The following is a 17,702-nucleotide window of genomic DNA, read 5'->3' as shown; positions in this document are numbered from 1 at the left end:
AATAGGAATGAATAAAAACAAGCCCAATCCCAAAAGAACTACAAGATTAGCTGCAGAGAAGGCAAAAATTTTTTTGGAGTCAGATCTTCTTTTAGTTTGGGAGTTGTTTAATTCTAAATGGCTTGATTTGGATTGGCTTGCTTTGGTACAGTGCCATGAGAGATTACTCAACAGATTTCGTGAGGTATTAGCTCAATTGAACTTTATTGAAGGCAATTATGTTTACTATGAGTTGGGCCTTTCATTAGTGAGTGTACAAGCTATCGAGTAATCACATGCTAAGCCACCCATCAGTAAATCTAAGCGAAATAAGTTGGTTTCTTTTACAGCTAATGAGGATCGGCTCAAATACAAAACGTGTTCGGAATAAGAAGTCAGAATTTCGCAAGAATGGTCACACGAAAGGACATGGCGCCCTATTATAAATTTTATTATCAACCAAAGCTGCAGATCAAAGGATAATGGATTTGAACTCCTTTATTTGTCAATGAGATGATTGCTACTAATTTTGCTTGAAATCAATTTTTGCTTGAATTAAATTATCCAACATGTATAGATCATTGGCAGCACAGAAGTGCTGCCTAAGTAAAGAGCGATGTGGGCACAATGAATTTTTTTTTTGTTTAGACCAGGGCACTTGGTATCAAAGGAGTTGTCGTAAAAACTACGGAAAAGTCTCTATCGATTGAAAATTGAAAGGGCTAGTGCCCTTTTTAATAGTCAAAAGTGATTGGAAGACAACTAGCCCCCCTTCCACGCCCAACATTTCCCTAAACACATCCAATCAAAATTTTGAGATAACTATTTTGTTGAACATAGTTGAAAGATCCAGAAATAATCGTTTAGGATGCCCTATAGCCCCTGGACAATAGTTCTAAGTTATGCCCTGGGGGCATATAAGGTATATATAGAAAGGGTGATCGTATTCACCCTTGTTAATCAAAAGTTTTAGTGCCCTTTTCGAGATTCGGAGTGATCGGAGGGAGAATACCCCGCCCCCAGACACATCTCGCATCTTCCCGAAATCCATCTGATCGAGATTCAGCCCTTTTCGAGATTCAGAGTGATCGGAGGGAGGATACCCCGCCCCCATACACATCTCGCATTTTTCCGATATTCATCTGATTGAAATTTTGAGATGGCCATTTTTGTCTTAGAAACTTCAAAACAGCTCATTCGACTTGAAATTGAAGGGGCCAGTCCCCTTTTTAATAGTAGAAAGTGATTGGAGGGCAAGTAGCTCCCCTACCACGCCCACAACTTTCCCAAACACAATCATCAAAATTTTGAGATAGCCATTTTGTTCAATGTAATTGAAAGGACCAGAAACTATGTCTTTGACGATGATAACCCCCTCCCCACACAGACCTCAGGGCGAGGGTTGTAAGATATGCCCTGAGGGCATATACGGTATATATAAAAAGGGTGACCTTATAAACTTTGGGGAGGGGCTTGTTGGATTGGTAATTAGAAGTTCTAGTGCCCTTTTTAAGATTCAGAGTGATCAGAGGGTGAATACCCCCCCTACCACAAACACACAACTCGTACTTTCCTGAAGTGCATCTGATAGGAATTTTAAGATGGCCATTTGTTGTCACAGAAACTTCGAAAAGAGTTCATTCGATAGAAAATTGAAAGGGCTAGTGCATTTTTTGATAGTCAAAAGTGATTAGGGGGCAACCAAACCCCACTTCCACGCACACCATTTCCCCAAACACATTAAATCAAAATTTGGAAATAGCCATTGTGTTCAACGTAATGGAGAAGTCCGTAATAGAAAGGGTTACCGCATAAACTTCGGATGGGGTTCGTTGGATTGATTGTCAGAAGTTCTGTTGTTTTTTTTTGTTTAGACCAGGGCACTTGGTATCAAAGGAGTTGTCGTAAAAACTTCGGAAGAGTCTCTATCGATTGAAAATTGAAAGGGCTAGTGCCCTTTTTAATAGTCGAAAGTGATTAGAAGACAACTAGCCCCCCTTCCACGCCCACCATTTCCCCAAACATATCCGATCAAAATTTTGAGATAACAATTTTGTTGAACGTAGTTGAAAGATCCAGAAATAATCGTTGAGGATGCCCCATAGCCCCTGGGCAATAGTTATAAGTTATGCCCTGGGGGCATATAAGGTATATATAGAAAGGGTGATCGTATTCACCCTTGTTAATCAAAGTTTTAGTGCCCTTTTTGAGATTCAGAGTGATCGGAGGGAGGATACCCCGCCCCCAGACACATCTCACATTTTTCGAAATTCATCTGATTGAAATTTTGGGATGGCCATTTTTTGTCTTAGAAACTTCAAAAACAGCTCATTCGACTTGAAATTGAAGGGGCCAGTCCCCTTTTTAATAGTAGAAAGTGATTGGAGGGCAAGTAGCTCCCCTACCACGCCCACAACTTTCCCAAACACAATCAATCAAAATTTTGAGAAAGTCATTTTGTTCAATGTAATTGAAAGGGCCAGAAACTATGTCTTTGACGATGATAACCCCCTCCCCGTACATACCTCAGGGCGAGGGTTGTAAGATATGCCCTGGGGGCATATACGGTATATATATAAAAAGGGCGCACCTTATAAACTTTGGGGGGGGGGCTTGTTGGATTCGTAATTAGAAGTTCTAGTGCCCTTTTTAAGATTCAGAGTGATTAGAGGGTGAATACCCTCTGATCACCCTCTTCAGAGGGTGAAACACATCAAATCAAAATTTGGAAATAGCCATTGTGTTCAACGTAATAGAAAAGTCCGTAATAGAAAGGGTAACCGCATAAACTTCGGATGGGGCTCATTGGATTGATTGTCAGAAGTTCTGCTGCCCTTTTTAAGATTCAGAGTGATCGGAGGGTGGATAAGCCCCCTCCCCCGAACCTCGTATTTTCCGTAATACAACTGATGGAAAGTTTGAGATGGCCATTTGTTGTCGTAGAAACATCGAAAAAGGCTTATCCGGTCGGAAACTGAAAGGGCTAGTGCCTTTTTATTAGTTAAAAGTAATTGGAGGGCAACAAGCCCCTCCATGGCCATCAATCCTCAAAGCACATCTAACCAAATTTTGAGATAGCCATTTAGTTTAGTGACAACCCACATTTCTTCTGAAGACCAGAACGTAATTTGCACTTTACCGAAAAAAAAATGGCTGTGAATTGTCCGTTTAGTATATTCATATACTAATATATATTCCTTAAAGCTTCAAGAATTTTTTAAGTTATTAAAGTTGAAAAAGTCAAAACATTTTAAACTTCTTTTTTTTAATCATACAATAAATAACCGAGTCAAAATCAAAACGAGCAAAAATTAACGTAAGTAGGGCTAAGAACCCCAAGCCTTCTCAAGACCAGAATATAATTTGAACTTTACTGAAACAAAATACATTTAAGATGTTGATATAAATTATGACGTTGGAGATATATATGTTTTACTGGATATATGAAGGGGGAAGTCGTCCTCCTTGTACTCTAATTACAGCGCGAGTGTCTGGTGCCCTTTTTAAGAACAAGAGAAAGGGCAGGTAGCCCTTCTCTCAAGCCCATTCATATTCCAAACATATCCAGTCAAATTGTTAGACAGCCATTTTGTTCAGCATAGTAGAACGGTACAGAAACTATGTTTCAAGGGATACTAAGTATGACAACACCAACAATTATGCAATTGGCCCAAAATGCTTTAAAAAAAAATGTTGCTTTAAAATAAATCAAAGGCATTGTGTTTATGGTTGCCAATAAGACATCTCAGCAATATATCAAGAACGACTGGGGGTATGAAGTTGAGACTTTTGGGGATACTACTATTACTACTTCTGCTCTTATAATTTAAATAAATAAAAAGACTTTAAGTGTATCCATTTTGTCAAAGAGCATAGATAGAATCTTTTGGAAATGAAATTTTATTTTTCAGGTCAACTTCAGAAGCTGTAAGGTTAAATTAAAAAATACAGTTGGTGTCAGTATTAAAAATTGTTGAAAAAGTTCCTCCAGCATACAAATAGCAACCCATATTATGCATTCTTGTAGAAGAAAACTGAAAAGATATACAATATCATTTTTCCATGAAAAAGACTATGTCAATAAAAAATGAACAGAAATTAGTTTGAAAAACTTTTTCAGCAAGACAAGTTTTTTCAAAGAAAAGTAAATAGCTCCATTAAGCCAAGAATGATCAAAAATAAAGTCAAATTATCTTCTAAGCGTAAAACCACCACAAATCACCATCAATAAATAAATGAAACTCAAAACGAAGAATTTGTATATTAAACTGACAATCCACGATTCTTATTATTTCTTTTTAATAGAGTGTAAATTTTGTTCTGATCTTATAGGGGTTGTGAGCCCAATCCTTTTAATTTTCTCGTTTTGAGTTTGACTAGGTTATCTATTACTAGGTTAGTCTAGGTTATCTTAAACTTTATCAACGAAAATAAAAAAAAAAGAAAAAACAACTCAAATAAAGTTATCAAATTTGGAAAACCTCATTTTTCACGGGGAGGGGGGTCCAGGCGGTATTTTCCACTGAGGGGAGGAAGGTTCCAGACAGTATTTTCCATGAGTGTATTTTTTGCCGGGAGGGGGGACGAGGGTTAGCGCCTAGAGCCCAACCACTACTCATATCAATTTTCATTCATCCTGTATACACCCTTTAGGCTAATATTTGGTCCACTGATCTATTAAAATAATCTTTTCGCGTTACACGTCAATACAAGCAAAATAATAAAATTTCGATAACTACAAAATGGGACGTCGTACAACCAAATTTGTTCCTCAGCTTGTTACCGCATAGAATCAATGAATGTTGTTTCAACATTATTCGTATGCTCTCCAGGTCTCTTTAGCCTTCGGGTTTAGAATTACGGACATAGTGCTTTGTTTTAAGAAAGCTTCTACCCGATTTTGACAGCATACTCCAATTCAAAATACCCCTGTAATCGCTCTAGATACTGTGTTGATTTGCGTAACCAATCTTTCTTACCCTTTAAAAACAGGAGTTTGTATTTGGAACCCAAGTGACACTAACTGATACCTCAAATCGATCCTGCCAGTCTTCGGTTTACAATAACATATATAATGAGATTAGTCGTCTTACGATCATGAGAATACCTTGTTAAATCATGGGCCGTTTTGTGACCAAATAACGTATTGATTATAACTAGACTGTCGTATCGTATCTAGAAAGTTGCAGCAGTCTATAACCGTTACTATTTTCTTTTCCTCCATCAGAATTACCTAGGATAGGATACCATCATTCCTATTCTTGCAACCAGCATTTTAAATTTGCACAATCATTAGCACCTCACTAACCTAAACAAAGCATAGCAGATTCCTCATTTATCAAGATCCATACTCCCTGCCTATACACGCCATCCTTCCTGCCGGAATTGATAAATTCTATATCACCATATTTTATGTTTCCTACCCCTGGGATATGAGTTTCTGGAACTCTTAATAAGAACAGCTCAAAGGTTCTGAATTCATTTGTCAAAATGTCAATACGATAGTTGTTTTTTTTTAATTTCGTAACACTTCAAATTGCAATTTTCATATTATCTAAGTCATTGAAAATCGAAACCATTTTGGTCTCAGGAAAAGCAATGGCCCCAGAACCAGTGCAGGCCGGGGACTATCACATCTTCTCAAGTCTCTATGAAGTACTCAAGCCGGCTTAGAACTGAACAGCAAGAAGTTCCTCCAGTGTAAGTGGAGGCTTTTTGTAATCCTGGGTCCATCTCGGTCACAACCTGGTTTTCTACACTTGTCGATGCTCTTCCATCCACAATAGTCGACATCCCACAGAAGAAATTTCAGTCCTGTTATTCCCAATTCATTGTATATTCAGGTTTGAACATATTGCGCAACTATTGGGATGTGATCCATAATAGGTAAATTAGCTAGGAAGAGCTTTTCCTGCCGAAAAAGGCCACCAAAACAAACAAACCTAGGGAAATTATACATCTATCAGAATCCAGTCCAAATACTGTATCATTTACTATGCTATAATTTCATCGAGTGGCGCCACTCTTCGAGGATAACCTGTGGCGCTGTTTGCAGTTCTGGCTGCATAAACTCGTGAAAGTTCCATCCTTACACCACTATGAGGCCTCACAAGCAGGATTTCCCCTTCGGGAATAGGAACGGGGGAAGGAGCTCATGACGGAACGAAGATCCCAAACCATATCACAGCCTTGGAACAGCTCCAACCTTCTATACCCAGCCTGTCCACGTCGGGGCATTTGTCAGAGCTATTGTTCTATATTATACTTTATTACCACTATACTATACTACATAAATTCAATGACCGTGCTGTATAATTTTTTTCTCTTTTTTTCTTGCGTTAGTGGAAATATGATGAACCCAGATATCAGGTCTTAAGTCACGAGTAAGTACTGAGATTATAAGCGGAATGAAAATGCGGGTTATTCTTCTTTTTTAAGTAAAATCTTGCTTCTCTCTTAACATTATTTTATATTGTCTCTCTAATGAGATAATGGTTCTGCTTTTTTCTGTTATAAATACCATATTTTTCTATTGATTTATGTCCTTAATATCATGTTTCCACTAACAAGTCCCTTGTCAAGAAAAAGAAAGCAAGAAGAATTGCATCTCATTTAAAACAGTCTATTTTTTCCTCTTGCACTATCATAGAGGACCAGACATATATTCTGTTGTGTGTCAAGCTTTTCCATAAAAAAATGATTGGAATATGTGATTAAATTTATTTTAAAATAATTGACATATTATTTCAATTGGGCACTTTAAAAAGTAAATTAAGAGCTACCGCTGCAACCATGATAATCTAGTAGTAGGTGCTGTTGCCTTTCCAAATTCATACGTCATCGCACGCCACTAGATCTGCCACCAGTGCCAGCGCATAAAAAAGTAGCAGTCCCTTTTTTAAGTCCCTTTTTACAGTATCTTTTATAAGTAGTACAATGTATCGAATCTTGGTTTAAACTAAGATGATGATTGCTTTGTAAGATTATGCTTCGACTTTGTCCTCTTTTTTCGTTTTTTTCCTATACCACCTTTTTCAGTTTATTGCAAGAAATGAGAAGGGCTTAATGTCTACGATTTATTCGAAAAGTGAGGATCTGATGATGGATTGATGAATATGACATAACACTTACGGAAAGCTGCATATAGTTTTATGATGGGGCCATTAAGAAGGATTGTCGCCTGTCCTTGAGCCAGAGCCAACATTGTGTGAGCTGAAGTGTAGGTTTATAGTTTATGCTGTTGAGGACTATCTGAAGTGGTTTGATTTCTTCAGGTTGTGTTTTTAGTTTCGAGTGGAAAGCTCTGTTTTTGCAGGCTTTTGTTCTTCCTTTGCTATTAAAAGCTGATCGGAGACAAAACAAATATTGGCCTATTTTGCGGGATTCGCGAATCAATAAAAAATTGTTTTCAGCCGTTTTTGTCTTCTTTGAGGTCTAGTGGCGTAATTTCGTCAAAATCCTGGGGGGGGGGCAAAGTTGCAGCTAATTTAAAGTAAGTGAAAATGACAGTGACAACTGATAAATGAGCCGTATAGTACCATAAAGGTAAAGATATCCTAAAGAAAACCTACCCGTTTCTGTGGATGCTTGAATTGTGCAGGCTTATCTTAGCGTTGACACGATTTTTGAAGAAACTAAACTTCACATAGGGGGGACTGGAATATGGGGGGAAAACCGAGGGCTGAGAGGGGCAGCTGCTCCCCCTGCCCCATAGAAAATTACGTCCCTTGGATTCCCATTGTCCTGTTTACATATCCTGCTAGTTTTTACCAACGGTAGAAAATTTTTTTTTTTGCCCAGTTTCAGGGGTCACATATCGATACAGAGAAGCATCAAAATGCTTTGTCTTCATTGAGATTTACCTAGTACTGCCCACATCTTTTTGGGTCCCATTTATTCCAACACTTTTTTTTACATTAGACTATTCTTGGCCCAGGGACTTGTGGCATTGAGTTTCAAACCTCTGAGGGATAGCATGTTTTTTTTACCTACTTCTAAGCCTCATAGCACTCCTTCCCTCAAACCACAATGCGTGACATCCTAACTCTCTTTTACCTTCTTTAGTCCTTCTAAAGAGTATTTTGGCTCTTTTCGAGCCTTACTTTCATAAGGGGACCATTCCCTCAAACTAAATTTGTCACGTTTCCCTTTTTTCGCGAATTTCATTCGCAAGTTAGAGGGATTTTTGGCTTGGGGTATTCTTTTAGTTACTGGTCTTGACATTTTGGGACTTTTGGAGTTTTGTATTTGTGAATTGTCTTCCACTAGAAAAATTAAAAAGGGTCTATGAAAGAAAAGTTTGGTCTCAGATATAGAATAATCTTGCCCTAGAAGTGATTTAGCAGTTCACAATGTGGCCCACAGTCTTGCTGATTGCCAGGAACTTTCTCATTTAACAAGTATTTCCTTTTTAGGACGATACCTTTGAGTTCCCGCGGATCCTGCAGACAACTGGATGACGACAATTGTTAAAGTTTGTGATCTGTTAATGAAGTGGTGAAGGAAGAAAGAATAGCAGCTTTAGTGTTTGTTTTTTTTGGGGGGGTGTATTGTATTAAGGGCCCTTTTCTGGGTCTTCAACATTCTCCCCCATACCGATAAAAAATGAGCTTGTCTTTTTCCAGGGCACTGATAGTTTAGCACTTAACACTTTCTTCACTATAAAACCTATCTGTAAACAATCGACAATTTGTATAATTATTGGTCATTGCCCAAAAGCCAGGAGCTTTGTGTCTTGGTACCCCTAGCGCCATATTTGTCGGACCTTTCATTGATATGTTAATTTATTAATTATTTATTATGAAAAAATAAATATCCCCAAATTTTGGTCTGATACCATGGCGGGTGGGGGTTCAGGGGGCTGGGAATTAAAAAAGACAACATGTGAAGGCAAAAGGTAACTGGTTGCCCTTCAATATTACAGACGCTTAAAATAGGTACTGGAGCTTCAATTTCTAGTCCATAAAGTCTCCTCCAAAGTTTCTACGACCGCCCTTTTCATACTAAGCCGCTGGAAAAATGATGCATGGGAGGCACATAATTTTCTTTAAGTAGGCAACTCCAAAGAGTTGCCTCTGATCAAACATTTGTTTCGATATTTTTCTGGCCCTAACCAGGGAATATTATCATGATAGATTAAATCAGTCATGAATAGCTATGGATCTTTATTCGTAAATAAGTGGCGCATCATCACAGCCCTCTCCGAAAAAGAGAGAAAAAAAAAGCATAAGCCGTGTCAATATTTCAAAGTCATTTGGAGCCGCGTTAAAGTCTTTGCAGGCAGCAAGAAATATTTGGGGTGTAGTTTGCCTATTCCTGAGCTAGTGTAATTCTGGGTTGGTGAGCTATAAAAACAATCGCTGCGCCTGGAAAAAAGGACATTCGTCCCAAGTCTTTAGACCTAAAAAATTCTTTTATTCTTGTACATTAATTAGATTAAATTAGCAATTTATCTAATTAAGAAAGAACCAGTTAAAAATTTTGATCCTGAAACCAAAATGACAAAGAATCCAAAAAGAGGAAAATGGAAGGTCCTTCCGCTAAATACACGGTTTAGTTAGAACCGCTTCATTTTAGTTAGTCTCAGCACACAAAAGCTAGCAGTAGCTTGGATTGCCAGTCTTCAGCCATATTTCCTCCTCGAGGAGTCACAGTCAGCCATTCCAGTTTGGCACGGTATTACAGCGCAAGGTGCCAATCTTCCTCCGTGTCACGGGACCTGTCTTCCCAAGGCGGATTATTATCAAACAGTCGGTATTTAGCCGGCAAAAGAGACAGTTTGTTGCTGGCATCAATTTAGATAGGTTTGTGATTTAGAAACGAAATGTTACAAAGCTAAAAGTATACTGTTACGTGATCATTCTGTGATATTAGACGCCAATTTAAATTCAAAATTATGGGAAAGAAAGGACGCCGCACGAAGTGGAGGATGTTGTCAATGGGTAAGGATTTTTTTTAGTATATGACTTATGTCATTAAAAACGAAGAGCATGTTTCGTGCATAGTTTTTCACATTTAAATGTAGGGGCGGGTCATAATCAAACCTAAAATCCTCGCCGGATTCGGCCTTGGCGTCACGCCAATTGGAAGAGGTTCAATTTGTACCCCTAGATTTTGGAAAATATTTTATTTTCATATTCGCCAAAAAACTCGACAAAAACATACACAGCTCCCCCTAGATTTTGAGATTAATTTTTGTATATTCATTAAAAAAATAAATTAAAAGTCCTTCTCCCCTCCCATATTTTGTAAATTAGTGCTACAGCGACCTTGAATGTTGTAATCGTATCCAATCTAGTCCAGGCATGCGCGCAATAGTTTCTTGGGTGCTGCCAGTTGTGGTGCCAGCTGTTCACATTTTGAAAACAGCAGGCAAATTACAATTGAAAATAAGGTATCAGACATCCTGTTTCAATTCTAAAAATCCATGATTTTTTAGGGGGAGGAGCAAGGTTCCAACGGTCTGCCACTCTCACTAGCTTGATTTTGACAACAAGATTAATTGCTATGCTGATTAGTAGAATCAATTAATTTAAGGATCATTCTGTTTTGCAAGGCATATACACCGGCATAGGTCTATACACCGGCTAGTTTTACTGTATTTCCCGAATTAAAACGTGCATAAGCGAATCGCTTCCAAACGAACTTATAACCCAAATTGTCTTATTGAAAATTTTCAAAATCATTGCAAAAATTACAAATACTTTATTTCGAACCTTTACATTTAATTCATTTGGAACAGGTTAATAGGGGAAGTGTTCTTGGACACGCTGTAAAAGAAGTCAGGTATTTTCTATTTTTTATACTTTCGCACCAGTTTTGTTTCTTTCCACTTTTCCGATCAACTTCTAATTACTGAGCTGGAGCTTTTTTTAATCTAAATTCTTGTACAGTTGTCAACATTTACCGTATAAAACAGCCTAGTAATGAATAAACTATTTTGAAAAGGAACAGAAATCAATTAGATGAAAAAAGTCAAAATTCGAAAAAATTCCAAATGTACTTCAACTTTTTACAGGAAAGTGGCGAAAGCAGGAGATTTGAGCAGAATAGGATGAAGTAGGCGTGTTTTACATTATGTTGGGCTACGAGGGCTTGACGATGCGACGTGTCTGTGTTTCTTGTAGTAAATTTCACATTTCAGCTATTTAGTGTTCAAAAACTACGAATTTACGTGACGCTTCATTCTTTAGCATGGTAAGGAGGAGGGTGATTGATACGTTGCTATATTAGCATATTTAAAAAAAATGGAAAGAGAATCTTCACAAGCGAAGGGCACAAAAACTGAGGAGCTTACACTTATGGGCTGCTAACATCAAGCTTCTGAAATTACCTTTTTCAAAAGCGTGATCACCGGTTCTCGAGCCACTTACAACACAGTCTCAGTTCAAACGAAGACCTTTGAAAAACATAGATAAATCGAACTTAGATCCGTAATCATATTGATGTTAGTGAGATTTCTAGTAGTCTTTCCTGTCGATTTTATGGATTTTCTTTGAATTTCTGTTGGGAAAAATTGAGCAAGGACTTTCTAGGGTGCATTTTTATACTTGAATGTTTTTGAACATGGCAAAAAAAATGCGATTTCTGGCAATTATATTTTTTACACAGATTTTATAACTGATAAAGTAGCGGTGTGTCTAAGGTTCTGCAAGCCTAAAAATTCGTAATTGTGTTTCCTATCATGAAATTGACTATTCATTCAACTTTTATCAGCTTCAAAATCCCTTCCTTTGTATTAACTTAGATTTATCTCTCTCCGCAGATTTCGTTTCCCCCTTTAATTTCTCTCCGAAACTGGTGCTTACGTAATGCTCGTGTTATATAAGAAGAGAATGAAATCGTATATTGATTGCGGTCAGGTGTATTCCAGCCCTAACCCGCTGAAATATCTGGAAGCATTTAAAAATTAGCATAGCCTATGAAACTGGTTGCCTAGTTGTCAAGTCAAAAGTGAAACATTTTGACTAAATAGACAGATGGAGAGACAAAAATAGTTGCGTAGTCTGCTATAAAGAACATTCATAATAGGGTTCAACAGCAAATAGAAACATAAATTAATTTCTGATACTTCTGTGTTAAAAAGTTGGCTCAATTCCATTGATTTATTTTTGGGACTTATTTCCTAAGCCACTCAAACTATTCCTTAAATGTATGCTGAAGACAGAAGCGAAAAAAACCCAATGATTTTAACCTTTTTTTTCGAATTTACCCGCTTGGTACTGTTTCAAAGTTTTAGCCCATAAATAGAATGCAAAACCAGATTTGTCTTTTTGCACGATATATTAAGCCAGCATAACACAAATAGCTTTTAAGTCAAAAAATATTTTACAAGTAAAGACTATGCTGCTTTCCTGTGGCAATGGCAAGCAATCAAAGACAAAAAATAACTAGGTAAGATAGGTAAATAGGTAAGATAGGTAATATGTAAGAAAAGCTATAGTAAGAAGCTATGTAAGCTATGTAAGAAAAGCCATATGTAAGAAAAGCATATTAAAGGTAATATGTAATACGAAAAGCAATGGCACATAAAACAATTTTGTTGCCTTTCTGGTATGTCACAATGCAATAAAGCAACAGCAGGGATACAGTTGGTTTGATGATGAACTGTAGAAAAAAGAACTGATCTATTTATTTGAAAAATTACTCATACCCTAGGTTAAAACAAATATAATTAAATATAGGTCAAATAACTATTATGTTTTACCAAAAAATAGGTAAGAACTAAAATAATGAACATTAGTGTTGCCAATTCTCCAAACTAACAGCAATAGGAAAGCTCACTGCAATTCCGTGTAGCTGTTATGACGACAAGAGCTTAGAGCTCATATGGCATTTGTGACGAGGTCCAAAGAGCCAAGAGCTCATATGGCATGAGCTCTAGCAAAATTGTAAGAATCAATAGATTGCTTTAAAAGGAAAATCAGAGGCTTAATGCCTGTCGGGATTTAAAATAAGAACTCTGAGTCACGAGCTACTTCTAAATATTAAAATTCATTAAGATCCGATCACCCACTCGTAAGTTAAAAATAACAAAATTTTTCTAACTTTTCCTCTCCCTTCAGCCCCCAGATGGTCGAATCGGGGAAAACCACTTTATCAAGTCAATTTGTAGAGCTCCCTGACACGCCTACCAATTTACATCGTCCTAGCACATCCAGAAGAACCAAACTCGCCAAAGCACTGAACCCCACCACCTAACTCCACCGAAGAGAGTGGATCCAGTCCAGTTAAGTCAATCACGTATCTACAACATTTGTAGGCGTTTTCCAAGATTTCCGGTTTCCCCTTCCAACTACCCCCAGTGTCAAAAGATCTGGTCGGGATTTGAAAAAAGAGCTCTGTGCTATGAGTTCCTTCTAAATATCAAATTTCATTAGGATCCGGTCACCCGTTCTTAAGTTAAAAATACCTCGATTTTTCAGATTTTTCCAAATTAACAACCCCCAGCTCCCTCAAAGATAACAGATCCGTACCAATTATGTCAATCTCGTATCTATAACTTGTGCTTATTCTTCCCATCAAGTTTCATCCCGATCTCTCCGTTCTAAGGGTTTTCCAAGGTTTCCGGTTTCCAACATTTCTGTTTCCCCCCTCCAACCCTCTATGTCCCCGGATCCAATTCGAATTGAAAATGGAGCATCTGAGACATAAGATTCTTCTATTTATCAAGTTTCATTAAGATCCGATCACCATTCGTAAGATAGCTTGATTTTCACGTTTTCCAAGAATTCTGGTTTCCCCCTCCAACTCCCTTCAATGTCACCGGATCTGGTCGAGATTTAAAATGAGAGTTTTAAAGCACAAGATCTTTCTAGATATCAAATTTCATTAAGGTCTGGTCACCCGTTCGTAAGTTACGAACACATCATTTTTTTTATTTTTCCGAATTGCTCCCCCCCAACTCCACCAAAGAGAGCGGATCCGGTTCATTTATGTCAGTCACCTCTCTTGGACTTGTGCTTATTCTTTCCACCAAGTTTCATCCTGATCTCTCCGCTTTAAGCCTTTTCCAAAATTGCCAGTCCCCTCCCCTAATGACAGTGGATCCGGTGGAGATTTAAAATAAGAGATCTCAGTTTCGAGGTCCTTCTAAATATGAAATTTTATTAAGATACGATCACTCTCTCGTAAGTCAAAATACCTCATTTTTCTATTTTTTTAGAATTAACCCTCCCCACAACTCCCCCAAAGTGAGCAGATCCATTCCGTTTATGTCAATCCCGTATCTAGGACTTGTGCTTATTTTTCCCACCAAGTTTCATCCCGATCCCTCCACTCTAAGCATTTTACAAAATTTTAGGCCCCCCTCGCAACTCCTCCCTTACTGGATCCGGTCAAGATTTAAGATAATAGCTCTGAGACACGATATCCTTCTAAACATCAAATTTCATTAAGATCTGATCACTCCTTCGTAAGTTAAAAATACCTCTTTTTTTATTTTCTAGAATTAACCCTCCTCCCCCAACTCCCCCAAAGAGAGTGTATCCGTTCCAGTTATTTCAATCACGTATCTAGGACTTTCTGATTATTTTTACCACCAAGTTTTATCCCGATCCCTCTGCTCTAAGCGTTTTCCAAGATTTTAGGTCCCTCCAAACTCCCCCCAGTGTCACCAGATCCGGTCAGGATTTGAAATAAGAGCTCTGAGACACGATATCCTGCCAAAAATCAAATTTCATCAAGATCTGATCACTCCTTTGTAAGTTAAAAATACCTATTTTTTTCTAATTTTCAGAAATAACCCTCACCCCACACCCCAACTCCCCCAAAGAGAGCGGATCCGTTCCGGTTATGTCAATCACGTATCTAGGACTTGTGCTTATTTTTCCCATCAAGTTACATCCCGATCCCTCAACTCTAAGCGTTTTCCGAGATTTTAGGTTCCCTCCTCAATTCCCCCAATGTCACCGGATCCGGTTCGGATTTAAAATAAGAGCTCTGAGACACGATATTCTCCCGAACTTTAAATTTCATTAAGATCCTATCACTCCTTCGTAAGTTAAAAATACCCCCATTTTTTCTAATTTTCAGAATTACCCCTCCCCCCAACTCCCCCAAACAGAGCAGATCCGTTCCGGTTATGTCAATTACGTATCTAAGACTTCTGCTTATTTTCCCCACCAAGTTTCATCCCGATCCCTCTATTCTAAGCGTTTTCCAATATTTTAGGCTCCCCCCAACTCCCCCCAGTGTCACCGGATCTGGTCGGGATTTAAAATAAGCGCTCTGAGACACGATATCCTTCCAAATATCAAATTTCATTAAGATTCCATCACCCGTTCGTAAGTTAAATATACTTTATTTTTTCTGAATTAAACGACCCCCCACTCCCCTCCCCCAGATGGTCAAATCGCTAAACCGACTATTTCTAATTTAATCTGGCCCGGTCCCTGATACGCCTGCCAAATTTCATCGTCCTAGCTTACCTGGAAGTGCCTAAAGTAGCAAAACTGGGACAGACAGACAGACAGACCGACAGAATTTGCGATTGCTATACGTCACTTGGTAACCATCTTGCATCACCGTCATCTTTCTATAGATGATAGAGAATTTGCTTTTTCATTCAAGCGTTCAAAATTTGTTTGGCCTGGCATTTTTTTCCAGGCAGTGAAACCGTCGAAAAGCATTTTTTTCAGACATCAGAGTTGACAGTCTGAAAAGCCGACTGTGGCAACGCCAATGTTCTTGGATGTTTGCAATCGAGGAAGTTTTGTAGAAGTGATAAAACTCAAAAAAGGCCAACTGCACTCATATGAAGCTGCTGATAGGTTTTAAAATAGGCTGAAAGAGCGTTTTTCAAGCTGTAGTTAACGAATGCAGGACGTGAGGTGGATAGACAAAAATATTGATCTAAATTCAGGATATTTAGTCATCGAACGCTTCCTTGTCGAGATGCTCTACCGTAGCATTAAGTAGCTGTCCTAATTTCCTATCTATTTTTTGGTTTTGTTGAAACAAAAGAACAACATAGTGAGGGCATCCGTTTTTAAGCTGTTGTTCTTTAATTTTTTTTTCAAATGGAAACTCCTTTTCTAAGAGTTTCTCCAATAAAAAATTAAATCAGAATGGAGATGCAGCCTTTAGAAACTTCCAATGAATTCTCCTTTTACAAGTTCTCCTTTTTAGATTCGAAAGAAATCATTGTTCCTATTAATTTCGATTGTCGTTAATGAGCTTCAACTTGGTCCACTAGTTTCTTATCTTTATTTGAACAAGGAAAATGTAAACAGTGCGGTGTATTTTGTTTCTTGCAAGTGTTTCCTAGCCTTTTTCCAAGAAAGTCCAATCTGAAATTTAGATCGATAAGATATGTACACGCAAGAGAGCCGGCCTAATTTTTTGTCTTTATTTCTTTTAATTTTCTTATATATTTTAAGAACATACCTACTTGTCGGCAAAAGCTTAAAATCGTAACAAGAACGGTTTTATAGGATTTATTTGAGATAAACTAGAGTATGTAACGCTAATATTAATTGTCAGTAAGGCACGTATCTAGAAAGTTCTTGAATCCCGCCCCCACCTTCAAATCCTCAGCCTTTTTTATGCGTTTTTATATTATCCATGGAATGGAAAACTACAAAGTCTAGAAAATATAGGTCGTAGTTACATCAAAGATCTCTTGAAACTGCTCATGGACTGAAGGCCGTATTCAGAAGAAGGGCAAGGAGTTTTGAACCCCCCACCCTGAATTATCTGCCGACTCGTGAAAACGCAATAAAAAGACATAAAAATACATCTTTGATGCATGTTTTTAACCCCCCCCTAACAAAATCCTAGATACGACCCTGCAAAGCCTGCAGACTTACCTTTCCCATGACTGCCTTAATGCTTTCATTTTGCCGATTTCACATATTATCATGGTGAAAAACAAAATGTACATCTGACACTTTCATAGTCTTTCGAGAGAGTGTAAAAAAGAAAAAAAAAAGGTTTGTAAGCTATTTGCAAACTAGTTTTGTATTCACAGATTAAAGCAAGAAAATTATTTAAAAATTCTGTTTTTTCAGGCAAGTATTACTTCAGTTTAGTTAATAGTGGCCTAAATATTTTTTTTTGCTCAGAGTATATGGTTTTCATTGTGGCAACTCCACCGTCCCCCTCCATTCATAAGTAAATATGCACCTGAAATGCAACTTACATATATTATCCCCGGTAAATGAGTTTTTCTTATGTTCAACAGCACCAGGCATGCCTTTCAATTAAAGACTTTCAATCGGCGGTACAAAGCTAGTTATATTTGAAATAGCTTAAAACATCAAGAACACCCCTCTGCCCGCATTCAAACTTTCATTTACTTGAGAAAGTCCAATTCAAAATTCAAAATGTTATTAGTATTACGAAATAAAGGATTTATTACTTGATCCCTTATCTAGTTCCACAATGACGACAGTCGAGGATTTCATTTTCTAGACATTTGTTGCATTTACAATTAGATGGTTATATAAACACAACCTTTTTATCAATTCAGCAGGCATCGGTAAATGGCCACTACCCGTTAAATCTACCTGCTGACTATGTGGTTCATACCAATTTATTGCTGATTAGTGTGGATTTATATTCCTGACTGTTTTTTCAAATTAGAAACTAGTACCCTGTACTAATTGCCCGAGCTATAGACATAGGGGCACCCAGTGCCATAGAAACTCTAAGGAACTAAGATGATATCCGAAACAATTCGACTAAAACAGGTGTTAGGGGAATATGTGTGACGGAAGATTCGA

The 17,702-nt window shown here is 37.8% G+C and overlaps 1 protein-coding gene across 2 annotated transcripts in view; it reads left to right on the top strand.

Moving 5' to 3' along the window:
- Positions 1–9,699: 9,699 nt before the first annotated feature.
- The window catches only part of LOC136033039 (uncharacterized), a 108,861-nt gene continuing 100,858 nt past the window's right edge, over positions 9,700–17,702 (top strand). The window contains exon 1 of one of the 2 annotated variants that reach the window (XM_065713604.1): positions 9,700–9,920. In XM_065713604.1, the coding sequence (XP_065569676.1) occupies positions 9,875–9,920 (46 nt within the window). In that variant the 5' untranslated portion in view covers positions 9,700–9,874. The remainder of the gene's footprint in view (positions 9,921–17,702) is intronic. The other variant, XM_065713603.1, reaches the window with a different exon arrangement.

This window comes from Artemia franciscana, chromosome 11, assembly GCF_032884065.1.
Source record: "Artemia franciscana chromosome 11, ASM3288406v1, whole genome shotgun sequence".
Taxonomy (NCBI): domain Eukaryota; kingdom Metazoa; phylum Arthropoda; class Branchiopoda; order Anostraca; family Artemiidae; genus Artemia; species Artemia franciscana.
The sequence above is the reverse complement of the archived record's forward strand: the minus strand, read 5'-3'. Positions and strand labels throughout refer to the sequence as shown.